Consider the following 20,778-nt stretch of genomic DNA (forward strand, 5'->3'; position numbering starts at 1 on the left):
TTATGTTTTTAACATGTTGAAAAAGTAGCTTGGAAGTAAGCAAGGCATTTGGATCTGTTTTAAAAGAGAAAACACAGCAGCTCTTAGAACTGCAGAAAGAGATGCTGGCTTTGTAAGGCCCTTCTGGCCCTACAGCCCAAGCTCAGGCGGGCACCAATAAACGCGCCTTGCCCTCACGGACTGGCCGACACACTTGGGACCGGCCCTCGGCATCGTGTGGCTTAACAAGACGGACAGAAAGACGTCTTGTTAAGAAAGACGGACAGAATGCAGCAAAAACCTCCCCAAACTACATTTCCCAGGGTGCCTCCGCCCCACCGCCTTCCTGTCCCTCACATGACCGCCGCCGGCCGCGCCATGGCGGAAGCCGCGGAGAAGGTAGCGAGGGGCGGGCAGGGCGCTGCCCCGCCGCGGAGCCGGGGCAGGAGCCCCCGGGGAGCGGGGAGCGGGGCCGGGGAGGCCCCTGGAAGCGGCGGGGCAGGGTCCCCGAGGGGCCAGGGGGCGGCGGTCCGAGCCTTGCTGCGCCTGGGGTAGAGAGGGAGAGAAGGTGGAGGAGGGGGGAAGGTGTTTGGGTAGTCCCCGGGGGCTGGGTGTGAGGGTGGGTGGGTGGAAGGCAGCTGGCAGCCTCGTCGAGTCAAGGTTAGGGGGGTAAAGGGAGGGAAGGGTCCTTCTCAGCCCCAAAAGGGGCCCTAGATGGGGCTGAGAACCCTAAAAGGGGTAAGAAACTCGCTTGTGCCTTGTGGTGCAGGGAATGTGGGCGAGTGCATTTCAGCAGGGGAATCTTCCCAGGCAAACAGGGACAGTTTGGAACTTGTGATCCCCACCTCTCTGAAGTGAGTGGCCTCATAAAGCTCCCCTTTTCCAGATGGCTCCTTCCCAGGAAGACAAAATGCAAGCTAGCAATGAAGTTCCTCACTACTGTGAATACTTTCTCAGTTTCCTTTCCTTTTATTTTTGACAAGGTAACTTCTGTCTCTCTTAAAAGCCTTAGTGTGGCCGATCTTTAAAAATCTTCCAGGGAAGTTTCTCTTGTTTGGGAAAAGGCATTTGGTTTACGCATTTTCCGCTGTCAGGGGTTTTGTTTTAGGGGCTGGCTTCTCTTGGGGAGGCTTCATTGCCTGATATGGTGAATTTTTAACTGTAACAACACTGAAGAGAGCTCTCAGGATAAAACCAACCCTGATAAATCTTCTTACCTTCTACAATAACATAAGAGATTAAAGCAGTCTGTGTTTTGCAAACTTTCATTATTGTATCTTACTCGTTTCTGTTGATTTTCCGTGTAGAATATGCACAGGTGTACTGGAAGGAAGGTGTATATCGCTGTGTAGGTGGATGTTGGCACAGTTTCTTGGAAATCCAAGTTCATAATTTTCCCTTCCCAGCAGATCTAAGTTATGAGACTAAAAATATACTTGGTAACATCTGGTTTTGTAAGTGAAGGGAAAACTCTATACCCGTTTTATTAGATAGGAAAATCTATTGAAAGCTTATGTTGGATCTACTAAATGAGAGATTATAAGGGTCAGAGGTTACTTTGCATTTCTGTGGTGTCCTCATCCGTGTTGCCTTTCTCTATTCTTAGGCTGCTTGAGCACGAGCATTTGCCAGCTGACTGGAGTGCACCACTGATTTTCCCTTAGAGTATGAGACCTACCAGTGACAGTCATTCCTACATGATTTGAGATTCTGGCTATCTACAAATCCCTGTTGAGGGATTTCCTTTCCACAATTACAAGACTACTAAAAAGTAGAAGTGGAGTATAATCCTCTTGGTTCGTGCATTTGGTGGGAGGGGGAAGTAACCTGACAAAACCCCAGGGTAGTCGTAACTGCAGTTTGCTGTTCCAGTTTGCCTGTGCGAGTGGGAGAAGTCAAGCAGAAAGCTTTTCACAGAAAGTTGCTAGCGAAGTGAGTTGGTAGGTACGAGTCAATCCTAAATGCGTTCAGCTAAGTTGTTGTCAAGGAACAAATAGGAGGAAATTCTTCACTATGAGGGTGGTGAGGCCCTGGCCCAGGTTGCCCAGAGAAGCTGTGAATGCCCCATCCCTGGAGGTGCTCAAGGCCAGGCTGGATGGGGCTTTGGGCAACCTGGTCTGGTGGGAGGTGTCCCTACCCATGGCAGGGGGATTGGAACTGGGTAATCTTTAAGATCCCTTCCAAACTACTCTGTGATTTGTTTCCTATGCCAAGACTCCCTTTGAATTACTGAATGTCATTTTCCCTAGTTAATCATAAAGGCCACTAACTATTTTCTTGAATTTCAGTGCCAGTTATGAAACTTTGTAGCCACAATCGCAGTAGCTTTCAAATACAGCAGCGTTAACAGTATTTTAATATGGGACTGGTAGCAGTCCCAGATCAAAACACATTCATCATCTGAATCAACTTCTGGTGTGCCCTGATTTCGTAGGCCAATATTTTCCAAGGATGTCCTTTAACATAACAACTTAAAACAAGAAAGATTACACTAAATCTTAAGTGACTGGTGGATATAAGGATCAACAAGTGTAACAGTGGGCTTTGTTATTCCACTTGGGGTGTGTCTGTCTGTCTGGTGTTTACGTAGTGAACTCACCCTCTTGTCACTTTCTTCCCCTGCATGTGTTTTCCTGAATAGTCAAAACAATTAGGAACTGGGGAAAAAAATAAGTGTTATAGCAGCACTACTAGCAAGTCCTGTGTAACAGCAAAAATGTCACTTTTAGTTATTGCATGTTTTTTGGGGGGGGGAATAGATCTTTTTTTTTTTTTTTTCCCAAACAAATTCTTCTTTTGTTATCAACTATGAGAATTGTGTTAGAATATCAACATGGTATATCTAATGGTTTTGATGTATAAAGCGGTTGAGTATGCAACTCTTAGTGTCCCTGAAAAAAAAATAAAAAATTCTGTTAGGAATCTGGTGATCTTTTGCATTGGACTTTGTGTGTTATTGCTTGTCCTATAGGCCAGCAATGTTGCATCATGATATTTTAGTTCTTGTGTCATTTGGTTGTTATTGTTGAGTAGAATTTAAGATGCAGAGATTCTATATGACAAAATTGCTGTTTCCTGAGAAGTAACTGTGTTTAGTGAGTGGAGACAGTGAGAATGACAAAGAACTAGTGCTACACAAAACGTCAAACCCAGACTTGAAAAGATGCTTAGGTTTTAATCCCTCTTCATCTGTCCTTGACTCCCATATCCTTTCCAATTGGTGTTTCCCTATTCAAGTCATAAATACAGACTAGGCAAATAACCCTTCTGTGGGATACATGTTTTAGAGGTGGACATCACTGTGTTAAGTATGATGCAGGAAATGAGAGGGCAGCAGTCATGGTAACATCTTGTTTCAGGTAGGAAATAAAAATAGTGCTTGTCTTCTCCCCCATCCACATCTCTTCTGATCAGTTGTGATGGTCACTAAAGGCAAACCTCCTGTAATGCACTCGAGGCATTTGCATGCATTTGCTTTCTGCCTAGAGGTCACAAGCAGTGCCTTTTATAAATAAGGAAAATAAATAAAGGTAGCAAACTAAAGATGACACTGGTCAGTGGTGCATTAAATTTTCTTCCCCTTTCATTTCTCCTTAAGCCGTTGGTAATTGTCTCTTTTTTTTGCCTTCTCTTATGAAATTCCCTACCTATTTATTTTATTGTCCAGATATTATCTCATAGGCTTATAGGAAGTTGCTGCCTCCTCTCCCGCTCATTCTTTACTTATATCATATTTTGTTGTTAAAATGCTTACATTCACTGTCAGCGTATTAGCTGTAACCTTTTATTGCTATTGATAATGATAAATACGTTAAGTAAATCTTCATTTTGCTGACCTCTTTGAGGAGGCATTGCATCAGCAGATTTTATCAGTGGACAGGTGAGAGATTAGCAGAAGTCGACTTAAATTTTTTTGTAGGACAGTAAGATTCACTGTCTTGCCAGAGAGTGATGTTTTAAAGGTGCCGTTGCTTCAAAGGCAAGAGAAAGGCACTTGGTTTGCATTGATGTAAGATGGGAAGGAGAAAGTCATTCAATGCTGATTTCTATGGATAATGTCTTGAAGTTAATTTTAAAGTAAGTGAACTAATAGTTGAATACAAGAGCTAGTTGCTAGATAACCAGAGAATGCTGTTCTGCCGTGTGAGTCAAGGCATGAGGAGACATTGCAAAACTTACTGCTGCTTCTTAGGGGAGGGAAACTTCACAGATGATGCTGTTCACGCTCCCTTTTAGCCAGGTAACCAACTATAGTCACATAGTCAGCTGGTGCCACTGAGTGTCAGTGTGGCACTAGATTACATGTGCATGAATTGGGGATGAATGCAAAGGATAATTTCTGACGTGTTCAGAATCACTCTGAACTTTGAGTTGCTCCCAGTTTCCTCATGCCTCTTAATAAAGGTGTAAAAAGTACTTAGAAGGGGAACTGTTGCTCAGTTGTCAGCGTTATGTATGCACTTACCTAATTTTCTGTATTTTTTTTGCATTGTTTTCAGGAAAGTGGGTATAATGAAGAATCAACAGATGAATCTGAGGTAAGCCTGCTTAAAGTCCTTGGTATCTGAATCAGTATTAGTGCTGCTACTTTGTTGGTGTGAAAAAATACCATGCTTTTTGGTTTTTTTTTGGTATCTGCTTACTTAAAAGTTGTGCTGGTACTATATAGCAAGGGTGTTAAGCTGCACTTCAGGTATTTAAAAGGAGCTGTGATTTGCTAGTAAGTTCTTCCTTGTATTTAAAAAAAAAATACACAATCACCAAATTGTAGTAAAATGAATTAGGCTGAGAGAAAGATTCATGTGTATGCACTTTTGTTTGAAAATGAAACAAATGAAAAATTAATTGACAGTGTAATTATATATTCAGTGGTAATACATTAAAGTAGTTCCTGTGTTATTTAATAACTTCAAGGCCTGTATTTAATCATGCTCTGTAAAGTCTCTGTTCTTGAGATTGCATTTTGTCAAGAACTGTCTTGTGTTCGAGAGAGGTCTGTCTACCTGCTGGAAAAAGTGGACTAGGGTGAGGAGAGAAAGAGAACTACAGAGAACTCAAGAATTTGTCTGGGGGCAATACTGTAGTAACTCCAAAGCTGCAATCATTGAAGGGATCATAAGATATTTGACATGAGATACATGACTTCAGCGTGTTCTAGGGTGACTATAGGAAGGAAGAAGTTGAGCAGCTTCAGTTGAGACCACCAGCAAGAACAGATTTTAGAGCATGTTATTAGCTTGACTGAGCATTTTCACCCATTATGTATATAAATGAAAGTAGCTCCTAGGCTTCCAGAACTTTAAAGGATTTGCTGGTAGGAAGATTTTCTGTGCTTTTTCTAATGCCAAATCTTCATGCTTTCTATTTAAGTTCAAAGGAGGTTTAAATCCTAATTTCCAGAATGGTGGATTCTGCAGAGGCTGTGGTGGTGGCTTTTGAAAGAATCCTTGTGCAGAGGACAGTAGCTTTGATTGTGGGATAACTTATTCCTCTGCCTTTCATGAGTGGCTGTGGTGGCACTGTAGGGCGTTCCTAGTGATCAGCAAGGATTTCTTTGGCGTATTTCTTTTCCTGCGTGTTGCTGTTTGGGACAGCTGCTGGGACCAGACTCTTTTTGCCCAGCATGAAATGGTTTTGTTCTAGAGCTATGTTGGATGTGGGGGGGGGGGCTTAATGAGGTGAAATACACATTAACAGTGACTGGGCCAAGTACTCAGCATTTTGTAGAAAAATAATCTCCCAAGGGCTGATGTTCGCAGGATAGTGAGCATGGCTACCTGTCAAGATTTTTCTTCTTGAAAGTCGATTGCAAGGAGGAGCTTGGTTTAGTAGTACTTTAATAGCTTTTCAACACAGCCCATTACAAATTAAGTATTTACAGTGGTATTAGTATAATTAGGTTGCCAGATCACTGGCATTTTTTCTTTGTTTTCACTTCAAGAAATAATAGGCATCATACAGCTTTTGCAATATCAAAGGTGGTATAAAAACAGCGGTAGAACCACCAAGTCTGAATGTTGTTAGTGTGTGCTTATATTGTTTGAAGCACGGACAGAGATAAGATTGAACTGGTGGCTTTGCTCTTACTTCTTGTGATTGTAAAATTGTATGATGTTTTTTTTGGGTGGCTCATAGTTTGAATAATTGGGGATGAATCCTATGGTGATGGTACTAGAATCTGGGACTAATCCTTGCTGTCAGTGTTGTATGTGATCTATTTAAAATAGTATTTATGGCATAGATTTTGTTGAAGTCTTGCCATCACAATAATAAAGATTTTTACATATACAATTGGTTGCACTTAACTTCATTTAAATGCTTTCCATACAATTGAAAATTACTGCTGTTGGTTTCAGTAAATATGTGATGCGTATAAGTTATACTACAAGAATATTTTCTACTATGGAGGAAGATAAATTTTAAGTAACTTCTTTTGAGTAAATCACATCCCTGTCTGAACTGGATGCATAAGCAAAATATGGAATGTTTTTTTCAGTGCTTTTTATACTGCTTTGCCATTGCCTTAGTACAGAGTCAAACATGCAGTGATTCTTTTCGATGCAGCAACTCCTTTAGTGTGATTCCTTTATTAGCTCTTAGTAAATAACATGCTAATCCTAAGTTGCTACTTGCTTGATTTGATTTGAATGAAATGGTCTTTAACAAATGCCAGGATGCTCATTAGCACAGGCTGGAGGTAAAGCTTTACAATAGGCCTCAAATGGGAGAGTCTGTAAAAATGACTGTTTTGAATGTACATCAGCTAAGAGTCCCCTTTTTGTAAGTTTGGTTGCAACTTTTGCTTCTCAGGAAGTTGAGTTCTTAAGCCTGTTTAAATGGTTTTAATACTCGCCAGCTGTTTGCCAGAATGTGTAAAGTTCAGAGGTGTTAATTAGCAGAGGTGATGCGTATGTTCAGATGTTAAACAACTATCAGGATCCTCACACTGAGAAGCCTGATCATGTCAGCACTTACCAGGAAAGATCTACAGCATTTCTGTAACTACAGTACAACTTAGACTTTATTTCATATACTTACGTCTGATATGGGATTTTATAAACTTTATTTTCGTTTAGACAGACTCATATGATGAGGAAGCATCATATATTTTAATTCTGTATTTTAATTCTCAAGAGAAAAAACTGTATTTCTGCTGTGCTCTTGAAGCACAATCATTTTCTCTTTGTATCTTCTCCTTGTTTGTTTTTCCTCTTTGGTTAGTTTGTTTCAAATCATGCTTATTAAGTATACTTGCTTTACTTCCAACCCCATCATCAAATGGGCTGCATTTGGGGCTGAGCCTGAGCAGCTTTGTTTGGTTGAAAATTCCTAGCATAATTAGGTTTCATTAGCTTACTTAATTTTATTTTACAGCACCTGGAGCTGCATGTTTTGACTGTCACATATGATGAGACCTTAAAAACAGATAATAAAGAAATCTGACTTTTGCCTGTTCATAAACTGTGGAGAAAAAAAAATCTGCATAAATTATGTGTAGCCTGAGTCTGAATTTCTGTTTTGAAAATATTTTTCTTTTTTTGTAATGTGTCTGTTTCTTTAACATATTACTTTTCTTAGCTGAGCTGTTTTCTGTCAGGCAGATCCTTCTTAGATGTTGCCAGTGAAGCAGCAGAAGATGATGCTAATCAAACTAAGGAAGTACTTGAGATTTCTTCAGTAGCAGTGCAACATACTGGTAAAGTGAGATGCACAATAGTATTTTTCTTGTACTGAAGTTGCTGCTGCTACTTAGGCTGTAATTTGGTTTTAGAAGGCTTTTATTTTAATGAGAGAATTGTATTATATTACATAATGGACCATGATGGAGTGAATTAAAGACAATTTTATTTTACATGAAAACAAGTCTTTTTTTTTTTTTTTTAAACTTAAAATAAGGAATAGTTAGATTACAATAGCCCATACAGCACTATGTAAGGTGAAGTTAACCCATGAGTCATTTGCATTCTCTGAACAGAGTTCTTGTGTTTGTTAATTCAAACAAAAGCTTTCTAAAGAGTCAACTTTAGTCTTCCTGAAGTTCTTCTCTCTGAACCTCCGTGCTGTTCTGCACTGCATTGATGTATTGTGATGATTTGGTTTGTTGGTGCTGCACGATATGAAACTTAAAATTCACCATCTGACATGGTGAAATCTTATGAGATCAAGCAGATTTTATTTTTTGTCTTCACTGTATAGATAGAGCACAAAACATTCTCACTGAGAATTAATTTGTATTGATAAAGGCATATCATTTACGTTGCATCCTTGGAAATTGCTGGTCTGCATAAATTAGTAGCAGTTGTTCCATGTGTACCTTGCATGCAGAAGTGTTTTGAATCAGGTCTTTGAGTCCTGGGACCTTTGGCTCCTGTCTCAGCCTCAGACTTGGTGTACTGGCTTAATTATGCTTTTCCTCTTTCCTATCCTACCCCACTTATGAAATGGAGCAGTAGTTTCTTACCTCTGACAAGTTTCTTAGCTCATGAAACACTTGTTGTCAGTATGAGATTCTGATGAAATGAAATTTGGGAAGTATCAAAAACCAGAACCTTCCAACTTGATGAGGGAATTGAAGTTAACTTCCTGAAGTTTGGTTAGTCAGTCTTTAATGTTTTCTCTTCGTTTTTAATTTACTGGAGTAGATTGCCCTGGTCCAGTACTTATTTCCTTTACAGGAAGGACCTTTGCAAAAAGAAGTGTCAGTGGAATCATAAAACTAGTTCTTGTGCCTGTAAAACGATTCTATGATTATGTAAAGAATTACACTTGATTTTTGTATGGGCTGCACTGCATGGAGGGTAAACTCTTTGATTTGGATTCTTGACCTATTAAAGGAAACTACCAACTAAAATGGCAGATGCTTATGTTCTGCAAACAGTTTTGAAGAATAATAATTTGTTTTCTCAGAATTAAAATGCTGTGTAAATATGCGTATTTCTCTTTTTTTATTAGGTACTTCTGTTTGTTACGGTTCATGTCTCTCTTCTGTATAGCATTGTATGTTTCAGTTCTAGCACTTCCATTTTTATGTTCCCTAGTCTCAGTTTTCTGGCCTGTTTTCTGATCTTTGATCACTGCTACGTTGTGAAAGGGATATATTTGTTCATTAAATTTATTCTGTTAGCTATTTAAACACTATTAATGTATTAATAAATTCTAGGAGAATTTGTAGTGGGGAAGTATTTTAGAAATTCTTGTTTAACACAGTGTTCAAACAGTTTATGTTGGCTTACAACTGTCCCTCACCTTTACACTTTTTCCACTGAAATTGGTGGTGTTTTTGTTCTTTAAGGTTTTAAAAACTGTGATCTGAACTTGAGCGTAGTTAGGAAATACGTAAACGTTAACAGGAGGACAACTAAAAAGCCTTGATGTTTTCTTTTCCTTTTCAGTGCACGCCAGATCTAAGTCTTGTAGGCTAGGTCTGGATTAGGTCAAAGCAATTAAATCATTTCAAGTAAATAAAGCATCTGGTTAAAAAGGCTCCTTGTCATACTCTGTTTCCATCAAAATGCTCTCTTAACATGGAGGGTTGACCATTGGGCTGGAAGAGGTGAGCTCTTCTGCGGCTAGTAGTTTTTGAAGGAGCATCACCATTGCAACAGAAAATGAATGAGAAGTAGACTTGGCTACTGTAGCTCAGCCCAACCTGCATTTTTTTGTTTTCTGTCTGACCTTTGGTAAATCATTTCATGTCATCATCCTTCCTGTATTTATCATTGAATAGCTTTACATTATAGTTGCCATTTTTCTCTTCCTGTTGTTTTAAAAATATAAAATGGGAGGAAAATGCGCAAGAACGTTTCACATACCTGAGCAATCTGGAGAGAGATTGCTTCTCCCCGCATGGCTTTAAGTGAAATTGGCCTTTTAAGTAGGGAGAACGGAAGGAAAAGAGATATAAATTCTAAATAGAAAGTTATCCTCCTTATTAATGAGAAAATGTATCATGCAAATAATTTATCAATTTGAGTCAGTAGGATGAGCGTGGTGAATTATTTATTGAAGTTTAAATGGAATCTTTTCATACATTAATTTGAAAAACAAGTTTGCAGTGACTAGTAACTAACATTATAATATACATCGTTAGAGGATTGACTTGCAGGAAAAAAATGGATTATTGCTAAGTTCTTTTAATATCTTCTGGTTTTCAGTGAAAACTAGATACTTCCTTTAATGAGCTATTAATATTAACCAGAAGTGCCTGTTCTGTCTGTGTGTTGTGGAATACATAAAAAGTCAAAATGCTGCTGAGCATGTTACATAAATTAAATGCAATTGCAAAACTAGTGTGTTAACGGAGTATGCAGATGTGGCCTTTCCAAAATACTAAATGCATTCATCTGGGCGGAATAACACTTTGAGTGGAAAATTGAAAGTAGTGGGAAAACTCAGCTATTTCCTTTCAGCTTTCACTGTAGCGAGTGGGTAGAAGTAACTTTAAAAACTACTGTTCCCAAAACTGCACTGAAGGGTTTTCATGTGCAGTACATCACATGGTGGCAACCGGACTGCTCAAGTGGTGTTCATGGAGGAAACAAATGTTTGCCCAAGTTCCTTACTCAGCAAACGGAAAGTACAAGTAGAAATGTGTAGTTCCATTGAGATTTGAACTGCTTGGATTTTTCACTGCTGGAGTTGGCTTGAGACGTGGAAGATAAAACAGCCTGTCCTGTGCTGCCTCTGTGTACGGCGCAGTTGAAGCGGATGGACTGACCCTGTACTTTTGAGCACTGAAGTGGATTTAAAAGTTTTCGCGTACTCTTTGCTATGCACAAAATTACCAGTAAAATAAAAGAAACTTACAGGAGTTGTATTGAAACCAAATCACATGCTATATAGGCTTTACTACTTTTTTTTTTTTGTACATGTGATTTATGATGATTGCTCATCTGCAGTGTGTCATCTGCGTTATTTCTGCTTCACAAATTGGCTGATGCCCAGCTCCTTCAAACCTGTGCAAATGAATCCTCAGTTGGTGTTCCACAAATACAGTGTGACATTCTGCGTATCACAACGTTTTTGAGAAGAAATAAAATGCTCTCTGCTTTGCCTTTCATCTGTGTGTTATTTCATACTCTGAATGCAGCCCGTTTTGATACATATTCACTGGCAGAAGTATCATCGTAATTCCTTGCTCCTGGTGGATATCTGCATTTTCCCAAAGAGGCTGAGGGATTAAGTAAATCCCTGTAGAAAATGCATGGGGAGAACAGAAAACAGCTGTGTGAAATTTCAACATCGTAATCCATGTTTGCCAATTTTACAGCCAGATACTGGCAAGCTATTTGTGTATCTATTTGTGTAAGAGGAATCATAAAGGAACTGGATGGAAGGTTATTCACTCCACTTCTTTCACTGAGCTAGCATTACTGTATTTTCACCAGAGAACTAGAGGAAAATGTTTGTTAGCACCTCAAGGTACAAGCGTGACTTCATAGTTTAGAAATTTCAGTCTTTGTGTCTTTTTGTTTTGTGTAGCAATGGTTATGGAAGAGAAAGTAATTGTACAGCCAGGCAGCTGGATTTATGTATTTATTCTGAGTGATTTTAGCATTTATTCCAAACTAATTATCACAGAACCTGTGTTTAAATACTGTCAAAAGTGCACAGGCTGCTGCATTTTGCACTGTCACACAAGTGTTCCGCAAAAGTGAATAGCCAAGGTTTTATAAAGATAATTATGTACCCCTTGCCCACCTTAGTAATTTTTTTCTTTATTGATATTACTAACCAGTTTATCACTTCAGATCAGTAATTGTATAATTTGGCTCTTTTTTTTTAAAGGAAACTGTCTTTTCAGGTTTTGTTTGATTCAGCTTTTTGTGGGAACAAACTTTTCAGTATTGGAGTTCCAGAGTAAAAGAGGTTTGCATTTTCTCAGTCACTTTTAGCCTCCATGAAGTCTGGTTAAGCACACAGTATTTAAATTTGGCACAATAAATACGACGACAACGTGCAATGAAATCTTGTTCTAGTTCCTTTATTACCTAACAAACTGAGCTTTTGGGGGTTAAAGGCCTTACTCTGAGTTTTTCTTAGCATCCTTCTAGTGTTAGAGAGTTGATTGCACTGAGAGACATTGAGTCAGGATCCTAATCCTGAAAATAGCACGGGTAGTCTCTTTATCACCGAGACAGGAACAGGAGTCTGGAAATCATATCCTAGGGATGGAGAGAGTGAAGATGAAGCTTTACTATGCAATAGGTGTATATCTTCTAGTATAATTCTCTTTGTTGGCTCAATGTCACTTGTTTTTTCAGCACAAGTGGATATAGGTCCCCAAACAGCGAAGGATGGAGAGCTCTCTTCTGGTTTTGCTTTTGTGTTTGTTTCCTTTTTCTGTTAAAAAGAGGTAAAACGTAGAAATGAGCAGCTGGGAAGGTGATATTCGAGATGCTTCCTTGCAAATAAAGTGAAATGTTGCATCATTTCAGGACACAGGGATCTGTTTGAAAAGCAAATGTAGCCAGATCTACTTGAAGATCTTTAATTTATAACTTTGAGGTGTTACCTTCCTAGGAGTGAATGGGCTTCTGATTGGCAGTTTGTGTTTCTTTGTTATACCAAGTAGAGACACACTTCCGCTTTTACAATAATGAAACACAAATGTTAGAAACTATTTGTGTTGTGAATTTTCAGCTCTTTTTATTAGAAATAATGATTTTCCTTTAACAATTCTTCACAATAACTGGGACCTAAATACTGATTTTGAGAAGAAACCTGAGTTTGGGTATGGGCTTTTATCAGCAGTCCTGGCAATCGGGGGAGGTCCCAATCGACTGGCGGCTAGCAAACGTGACGCCCATCTACAAGAAGGGCCGGAGGGCAGACCCGGGAAACTACAGGCCTGTCAGTTTGACCTCAGTGCCAGGAAAGCTCATGGAGCAGATCCTCTTGAGAGTCATCATGCAGCACTTGCAGGGCAAGCAGGCGATCAGGCCCAGTCAGCATGGCTTTATGAAAGGCAGGTCATGCCTGACGAACCTGATCTCCTTCTATGACAAAGTGACGCGCTGGGTGGATGAGGGAAAGGCTGTGGATGTGGTCTGCCTTGACTTCAGCAAGGCTTTTGACACCGTCTCCCACAGCATTCTCCTCAAGAAACTGGCTGCCCTAGGCTTGGACTGGCACACGCTTCGTTGGGTTAGAAACTGGCTGGATAGCCGGGCCCAAAGAGTCGTGGTGAATGGAGCCAAGTCCGGTTGGAGGCCAGTCACTAGTGGTGTCCCCCAGGGCTCGGTGCTGGGGCCGGTCCTCTTTAATATCTTCATCGATGATCTGGACGAGGGCATCGAGTGCACCCTCAGTAAGTTCGCAGATGACACCAAGTTAGGTGCGTGTGTCGATCTGCTTGAGGGTAGGAAAGCTCTGCAGGAGGATCTGGATAGGCTGCACCGATGGGCTGAGGTCAACTGCATGAAGTTCAACAAGGCCAAGTGCCGGGTCCTGCACCTGGGGCGCAATAACCCCAAGCAGAGCTACAGGCTGGGAGAGGAATGGTTGGAGAGCTGCCAGGCAGAGAAGGACCTGGGAGTGATGGTGGATAGTCGGCTGAATATGAGCCAGCAGTGTGCTCAGGTGGCCAAGAAGGCCAACAGCATCCTGGCTTGTATCAGAAACAGTGTGACCAGCAGGGCTAGGGAGGTGATCGTCCCCCTGTACTCAGCGCTTGTGAGGCCGCACCTCGAGTACTGTGTTCAGTTTTGGGCCCCTCGCTACAAGAAGGACATGGAGGTGCTTGAGCGGGTACAGAGAAGAGCAACGACGCTGGTGAGGGGCCTGGAGAACAAGTCCTACGAGGAGCAGCTGAGGGAGCTGGGCTTGTTCAGCCTGGAGAAGAGGAGGCTCAGGGGCAACCTTATCACTCTCTATGGGTACCTCAAGGGAGGCTGTAGCGAGGTGGGGGTTGGCCTGTTCTCCCACGTGCCTGGTGACAGGACGAGGGGGAATGGGCTTAAGTTGCGCCAGGGGAGTTTTAGGTTAGATGTTAGGAAGAACTTCTTCACTGAAAGGGTTGTGAGGCACTGGAACAGGCTGCCCAGGGAAGTGGTGGAGTCACCATCCCTGGAAGTCTTCAAAAGACGTTTAGATGTAGAGCTTAGGGAAATGGTTTAGTGGGGACTGTTAGCGTTAGGTCAGAGGTTGGACTCGATGATCTTGAGGTCTCTTCCAACCTAGAAAATTCTGTGATTCTGTGATTCTGTGATTTTATGACTCCCATGACAGGAGTGGTGAAAATGTTTTTTTTGTGGGAGCCTTCCTTCAAATATTGTGGTGACAGAAACAAATACTAAAGAAGTCGGATGTTCCAACGGAAGAAGCCCGACTTATAAGACTTTCCAGACCAAACCTCCTTCCTCTTCCCATTTCTGACCAGAACTGGTCATGATTTTCAAATAAAGCGATCTTTCCAAATCATGAAGAAGAACAGGGCTTTGCTGGTATACATGCTGAGTGCCACCTGTGTTAATATCAGGTTGATTGGATTTACTGTAGGGAAAAAAAGCATGTTGGATTTTGGGGTAGAGGAAAGTGAACAACTTTCTAGAAATATTATTCGATCCCTTTTGATATCAAATAGATTATGCACCAATTCAGATCTAATATATGGATTCAAAGTTTTTACCTCTTACCTCTTGTCTTTAAAGTACAGGTAATAACTGGATACCAGCAGGCATAAAGTGAGAGTAGCATTTATGAAGACTGTTTTGTGCCCAGTAAATGGGAATATAATGGAGGAGGAAGGAAAAAGTTGATTTATCCCCATCACAATTATAACCAAGGTATTATCATACTTAAAATGATGAACATGATAAAACAAAACCCAAACCATTTGAAGAGGTCATCTGGGCTGGAAGTTGAAGGGATATACAAACTGTGTAAAATTACGATGTTATTCCATAAATCCATCAACAGACATTAGCGATTTGTTACAACTTGTCTTTTAATAATTTTGAAAACTGTTTTAAGAATATTAAACCTCGTGTGTGTGGTACATCATGTGCTGCTCCTGTGTGATGTGCTGACTTGCAGCAGTTTTTTGCTGGATTATTTAGTTCACTAGCCATCTTCCCATGTCTTGCAAATGGGTGGTTAGGGGAGGCTGGGTTTCCTTGGACTCATGAGGGCTCAGGACTCTGCTGTCTTAAAAGTGGTGCACTGGTGTAAATGCCCACTGATGGTGCACCTCTCAGAGACCTTCCAAAATTAAACTTGAAAATAAAAATCTAGCCCTCCAGTTAAGACAGCACTTCCATAAAAAGCTAACAGTTGGACATTTTTCTCTTCTGGATCAAGTCAAGAAGTTATTGAGAGAGCCTTGATTTATCTGCAAAGGTAATTGGTGATCTTGATAACGGAGTGCTGCTGGAAATGTTGCTGCACTTTGTGCTTCTTTACATTTAGAGAATTAAGTAATTCTCCATGGAGACTGTGCTCTGGGACTAAAAGTCTTTTTACGTATTTTATTTGTTTTTGTATTTCTTTAATAAATGAACCTACCATCAGTAACGAAAGAAGGATGCGTTTATTTTTTGCATAACAGAGGATGCTCTATGAACCTTAATTTCAATCCCAAAATAAATTGCATTAATTTCTTTGGTTCAACTCAAGATTTTTGCATAGTTCATCAATTAATTAATTCTGAAACTGTAACTAGTTTAATTTTTTTTTCTTCTGAGTGATAATTGTTTTTAGAAGGAAAAAATAATTTCTTAGTTGGTTCTACATGGCTTTCCACAGATCTGGCCTGCATTAAATGTCAAGAAATGTTGTTTTTGTACTTCGGCAGCAGAGCATTTTTAATGGCTTTTAAGCTGGGAGAAACTGAGCCAATTTAACAGTTTTCTTACAGTTTCTCAAACAGAGATGAATTTGAAATAAAGTATGAAAATGAGCTGGTGTTTTTCCTTTTTTCTCTTTTTTTTTTTCTTCCTTCATTTCTTCAAGACATGACCTCTTAAGACCAGTGACACCAGGGTTTGTTGCAGTAGGATGCGAGCGGAGCTCCCTTGAAATTCCGGGAGTGATTAGCTCAGGTATTTTTCCATTTGTGTTTAAATGCTTTGCAGGGTCAAAACTTGAAAGCATAAAGAACGCTGGGATGACCACCTCTGGTAATTGGGGCTCTATCTTGAACTGGACGGACAACATGCGAGCAAAGATGAAGGGCACTTGCCTTATAATGTATGCACCGTTTATTTCCATAAAGGCTTTGAAAAACTTAGAGGACAAATCGTGCAGGAAGGATGACACTTTGCTGTCAATGCCCGTAACATAATTAGAGTATCCACAATCAGTAGAGCATGTAGTTCATGTGACAGACTGTCCTGTGGGCAGATCCGCTGCTACAGGAGCAAATGTGGGCTAATGGAATAACTCCAGGAGCTGCCCACAGCTTCTTGCTGGAAATTGACTTTGCAAGGACCAATTTATGTGGATTGGTTTTCAACTCGTGATTTCACTGCAGTTGTGCCTGCTTCCAAACTAGGAAAGGCAGGGCCAGAATACCTGAAGAAGGCCACGAACTTGCATTTAGTAAGGCAGATGAGCTTCCTTGCAGTGAAACCGGCCTTTGGAGTGCGTATTGCATATTTGTAGTGCCCTTCGGTCAAGTTGGTCTCTTCCTGAGGAGGATGTGGTAGTGAGCTTAATCCCCTTGGGGTGGTAGGAGAAAGAAGGGGAGTTTGTGTTCATTTTGTGTTCATTTCAGGAGCTCAGCAGTGACAAACGAGAGCCCTCAATAGAAAGGGAAGTATATTGGTCTCCCTGGCTGGTTAGAATATGTCATTCAATTGGAAGCGTGCTTTCAGTGGGAAATATTTATGGATACCTGGAGCAAGTTCTTTGTTGTGTGTTTTGAGCAATTTTACTCTTGGCTTCAGCAGTAACAGGCAAAGAGAAAAATAAATGGAAAATGAGTTTCAAATTAGCATTCCTGTGGTTGAAAAGTGGTTATTTATTTTAAACCTACCCAAGGGTAGCTTCCTCTTGTCAGCTCTGTGGTCTTCTTCATTTTCAGAATTGAAAACCGCCATCTGCGCCATCTGTGGAGTACTTTAAACATCTTGTAGAGTATATATTTCTTTTTCTCTCAATACATTTGACAAGAATTTCAGAATTCAGTGGTTTTGTGTTGTGTTTTTTTTTTTTTAGGCAGGCTATATGGAAGGAAGTGTTGAGCAGTGGTACAAGAAGCAGTGCTAGAAAATTTATTTTCAAATGTTTAGATTCCTCTAGGATGGTTTAAAGGACTTCTCTTTAATTAAAAGTGCCATACACTTAGTAAAAATCCATGTTAGTTGAGAAATTGATTTTTATTTTTTTGTTTTCTTTTTTTTTTTTTTTTTTTAAAGGGAAGCTGTGAGTTTTCTTGTCTGGGGTAAATGTCACTCTGTTTATATCGCAGCTTTGCTGCGAGTCAGGACTTGTACAATTCCTCTAGGTTGTCATAGAAACGCAGCTAACTGTCATCTCAACTCAGGCTGCTGATGGTTTTATTTGTAGGTTTTCAGGATTATTAAAATTTAACAAAAATTATTGATTTGCTTTTTATTAACACTGGCTTGTGTTTACCTGAGAAGTTCAGACTGCATAACAGCTTTTCCTGATAGAAAAATACCTTGAAAATGATTAAACTCTGATACTCTGAAGAAGGGATCATCAAATGCATTTAGTGCATAAGGTAGGGTCTGAAGCAATAGGGAAATCTTGCAATTTTGCAAATCACCTTTTTCGTTTCACTTTGTTTACAGCAAAGTTTCCCCTTCCACACGCACATTTCAATTCACCTTTTAGCTTGACTTTTACTTAACATAAAAGATACCTGTCAAGAAAGCATGAAATGGGTACATCATTGTGCCTTATATTTGAAGTTTTCATTTTATTTACTTTTTCTTGAAGCCTGGCAGAATGCTTCAGTGCACTGACTTCTGAAAGTATATGTTTTTTGTATATGCATGTGCAGGCAAAATTACTTAGTTTTCACTCATAAGTAAGACAGGCAAAACTTATTTACAGTAACTTTATCTAATGGTCCATGGATGAATGCTTTTATGCAAAGTACTGAAGAGACTAGAATTAACTTTTCACGTTGGTTGCACATTTGATGTCCAGACTTTGGCAACATGTGGGATCTTATAAAAACTAGATGACTGGAGTTCAATTTTGACTTTTATGAATTTATTCACAGATTACCCATGCATTTCAAGTGTAAGCAATGTATAAAATGCAGTAATGCATTAATTGCTGTAAAATAGACGCATACTCCTTCTGCTCCCTATCCTCCTTTTTCTTTGACATTACCTCCTCCTGCTCCACTGCAGTCATTTATTAAGGATCTGTGGGCACAAGTAATTTGGCTGATTTATATACAGCCCTGTAATTTGACATTGTCATTCTGTCTAGTAACAACTTTGTTCAGTGTTGGGCTTTACTGAATAAAATTGTTTCTTGGTGGACATTTTGACACCCCACTTCAGGCTGCTACGTCATGGACTGCTGACATCCCTATATTAATCTCATTTGTATTCTGTCACAAAACTCTGGAATAACATATTAAAAGATCTTCTCTTTGCAATGTATTTCTATAAGCAGGGTGCCAAATATTGAACGTTTCCATTAGTCTATATGGCTTTTATATGGTTTGTATGAGGACATGTGTTTATTAACGTGCGTAGTGGTAGCACACATGGTAAATGGGAAAGACTGGCTTTGCTACTACTCCAAAGGCAACTTAAAATATTTTTATTAATGCGTCTCTTTTTCCACCTTTACTTTTCAGATCATTAGCTACAATAAGACATTGCACAAATAGACTTCTTTTGCCATAGGCCGGCACAGTGCATTTTCATTTTTTGTTCTAGAAACTTGAAACCAGTGGTTGGTGGGAAGTAAGGGATCTGCTTTCCTAAAGCACTCATTGCTGTATTTTGGTGGCTTAGGAATGAAAGAAATGTTTTGTGTGGAAAATACACTCAACGTTGATGCATTCATTAGAACTGGCAGTGTGTGTAGGAGATTATTAGGAAAGGTGTATACTGTTTCCCAGTGAGAACCAAGGGATATATGTGTGTTTTTTACGTCTAGGCATGTGTAGTATTAACTGAGGCTTATTGAAGGTTATGAAATCTCTCCCTGGCATTGTACCGCTGTAGACCATCTGTTACAGATAGATGCCAATGACCAGAGTCCTATTTTGCACCTTGGATTTCCTTTTCTTAGGAGATAAGCATGTTGGGTGTTGTGTGAGCAATGAGTTTGTTCCTTGTGGTTTTTAGCTCCGTCTCCTCTTTGTTCACAGTATGCCATTGTCTTTGCATCTTTCTAGTGATTGGTGATAATACCTAACATGTTTGGGGGAAAAAAGGAAAGCTTTGGGATTTACTGCAGATGATATAGGTGATCCATAACAACATGCTGTGTCTGGATCCTTTCCCCAGATAGTTTTGCAACAACATATTTATATTTCTTGCTTTGAACATAAACCCACTGGTATGTTTTGTACAATTAACTTATTCCTAGTGGATTCTGTTTATTTTTGTTCACAGTGTTTTGCCCCTACCCTTCCTACAGAGGTGCAGCATCTTGTAAAGGTCCTGAAGTTTTTTGTAACCTGCATGCTTCAGCTTAGAGTTAAATGTGGCTATAGCGGCACACTTTATTTTATCATCCATTTTTCCATATCATAGAATCATCACAGAATCATAGAATAGCTTGGGTTGGAAAGGACTTAACAATCATTCAGTTCCAACCCCCCTGCCATTTATATTTTTCTTATGAATTGGGAATGACTAACTTTATGTAACAAAGTACACATATACATTTTTTCCTGCTTTTTAGATATTAACTAAGTGCCTCTTACAATGCAGCTGAATTGATATGCTGTTAAACAGTCTTTCTTTGCACCCAGAACTTTGGAGTGAAAAGAGTAATCAACAATAAAAAAAAGCACAACCCAAAACTTCTGGAATGAGACAAAAATGTGAAAGTTTGGCTTTTGGTTGTAATGGCTGTTGTTAAGATATGATGGTGATCCATCTTCGCCTGTTGCTGTGTGACAGTTGTGGGGTATCTGTAAATTTCTTTCTATTTAAAATGAACTTCTAATTTTTGTTTTTGTTTGTTCATTCTTTCCTTATGCTTTTAAAAATATAGGAAGATGAGAGTGAAGAAGAGCCTAAGCTGAAGTATGAACGGCTTTCTAATGGAGTGACTGAAATTCTACAGAAGGATGCAGCCAGCTGCATGACAGTGCATGAAAAGGTATCATGCTGTTTTGAGGCAAAGATAGTACTTCTGCTTAGGTTTTATGTATTTTATCCGTGCTTATAATGCACCAGTATATTTCTATGTAGAAGTACTGCCAAATCTAGAGGTGCAGCGCAAGCCAACAATAATATAAACAAAATTCATGGTAAGCCTATGTTGAACAATCCCTCCTTTCTCAGTAGGAAAATGACGTGAGAATTCAAGGTGCCGTAATTTGTTAGATGCAATGTTTACATAAGCTACTGGGAAATGCTCACTAGCTTTTAATTATGGATAGTACCATGAACTACGTTTGAGATAAAGTCCCAAATTCCCTTTATCTCAGAAAAGAAATTGTCATATAATATGTCATATATTATGTTTATTTATATGTCCTGAATCCCTGAAAACTGACTTGATCATTCCAAGGGCCAGCTTAGTATTTATCCAGCTGTGGTAGATGGCTGAGTTTCTGTTAATACAGTGTGAAGGAAAGTAATTACAATGCTTTTTTAATCTTTTTTTTTTTTTTAATGGTTTAATACTATT

The 20,778-nt window shown here is 39.6% G+C and overlaps 1 protein-coding gene across 2 annotated transcripts in view; it reads left to right on the plus strand.

Annotated features, from left to right (window-relative positions):
• The first annotated feature begins 351 nt into the window (after nucleotides 1–351).
• Nucleotides 352–20,778, plus strand: part of VPS41 (VPS41 subunit of HOPS complex) — a 115,963-nt gene continuing 95,536 nt past the window's right edge. Inside the window, exons 1-3 of one of the 2 annotated variants that reach the window (XM_082754220.1) lie at nucleotides 352–378; nucleotides 4,479–4,517; nucleotides 20,137–20,244. In XM_082754220.1, the coding sequence (XP_082610346.1) occupies nucleotides 358–378; nucleotides 4,479–4,517; nucleotides 20,137–20,244 (168 nt within the window). In that variant the 5' untranslated portion in view covers nucleotides 352–357. Of the gene's footprint in view, nucleotides 379–868; nucleotides 963–4,478; nucleotides 4,518–20,136; nucleotides 20,245–20,778 lie in introns of those variants that run through there. The other variant, XM_082754219.1, reaches the window with a different exon arrangement.

This window comes from Aythya marila, assembly GCF_965140915.1.
Source record: "Aythya marila genome assembly, chromosome: 2".
NCBI lineage: Eukaryota > Metazoa > Chordata > Aves > Anseriformes > Anatidae > Aythya > Aythya marila.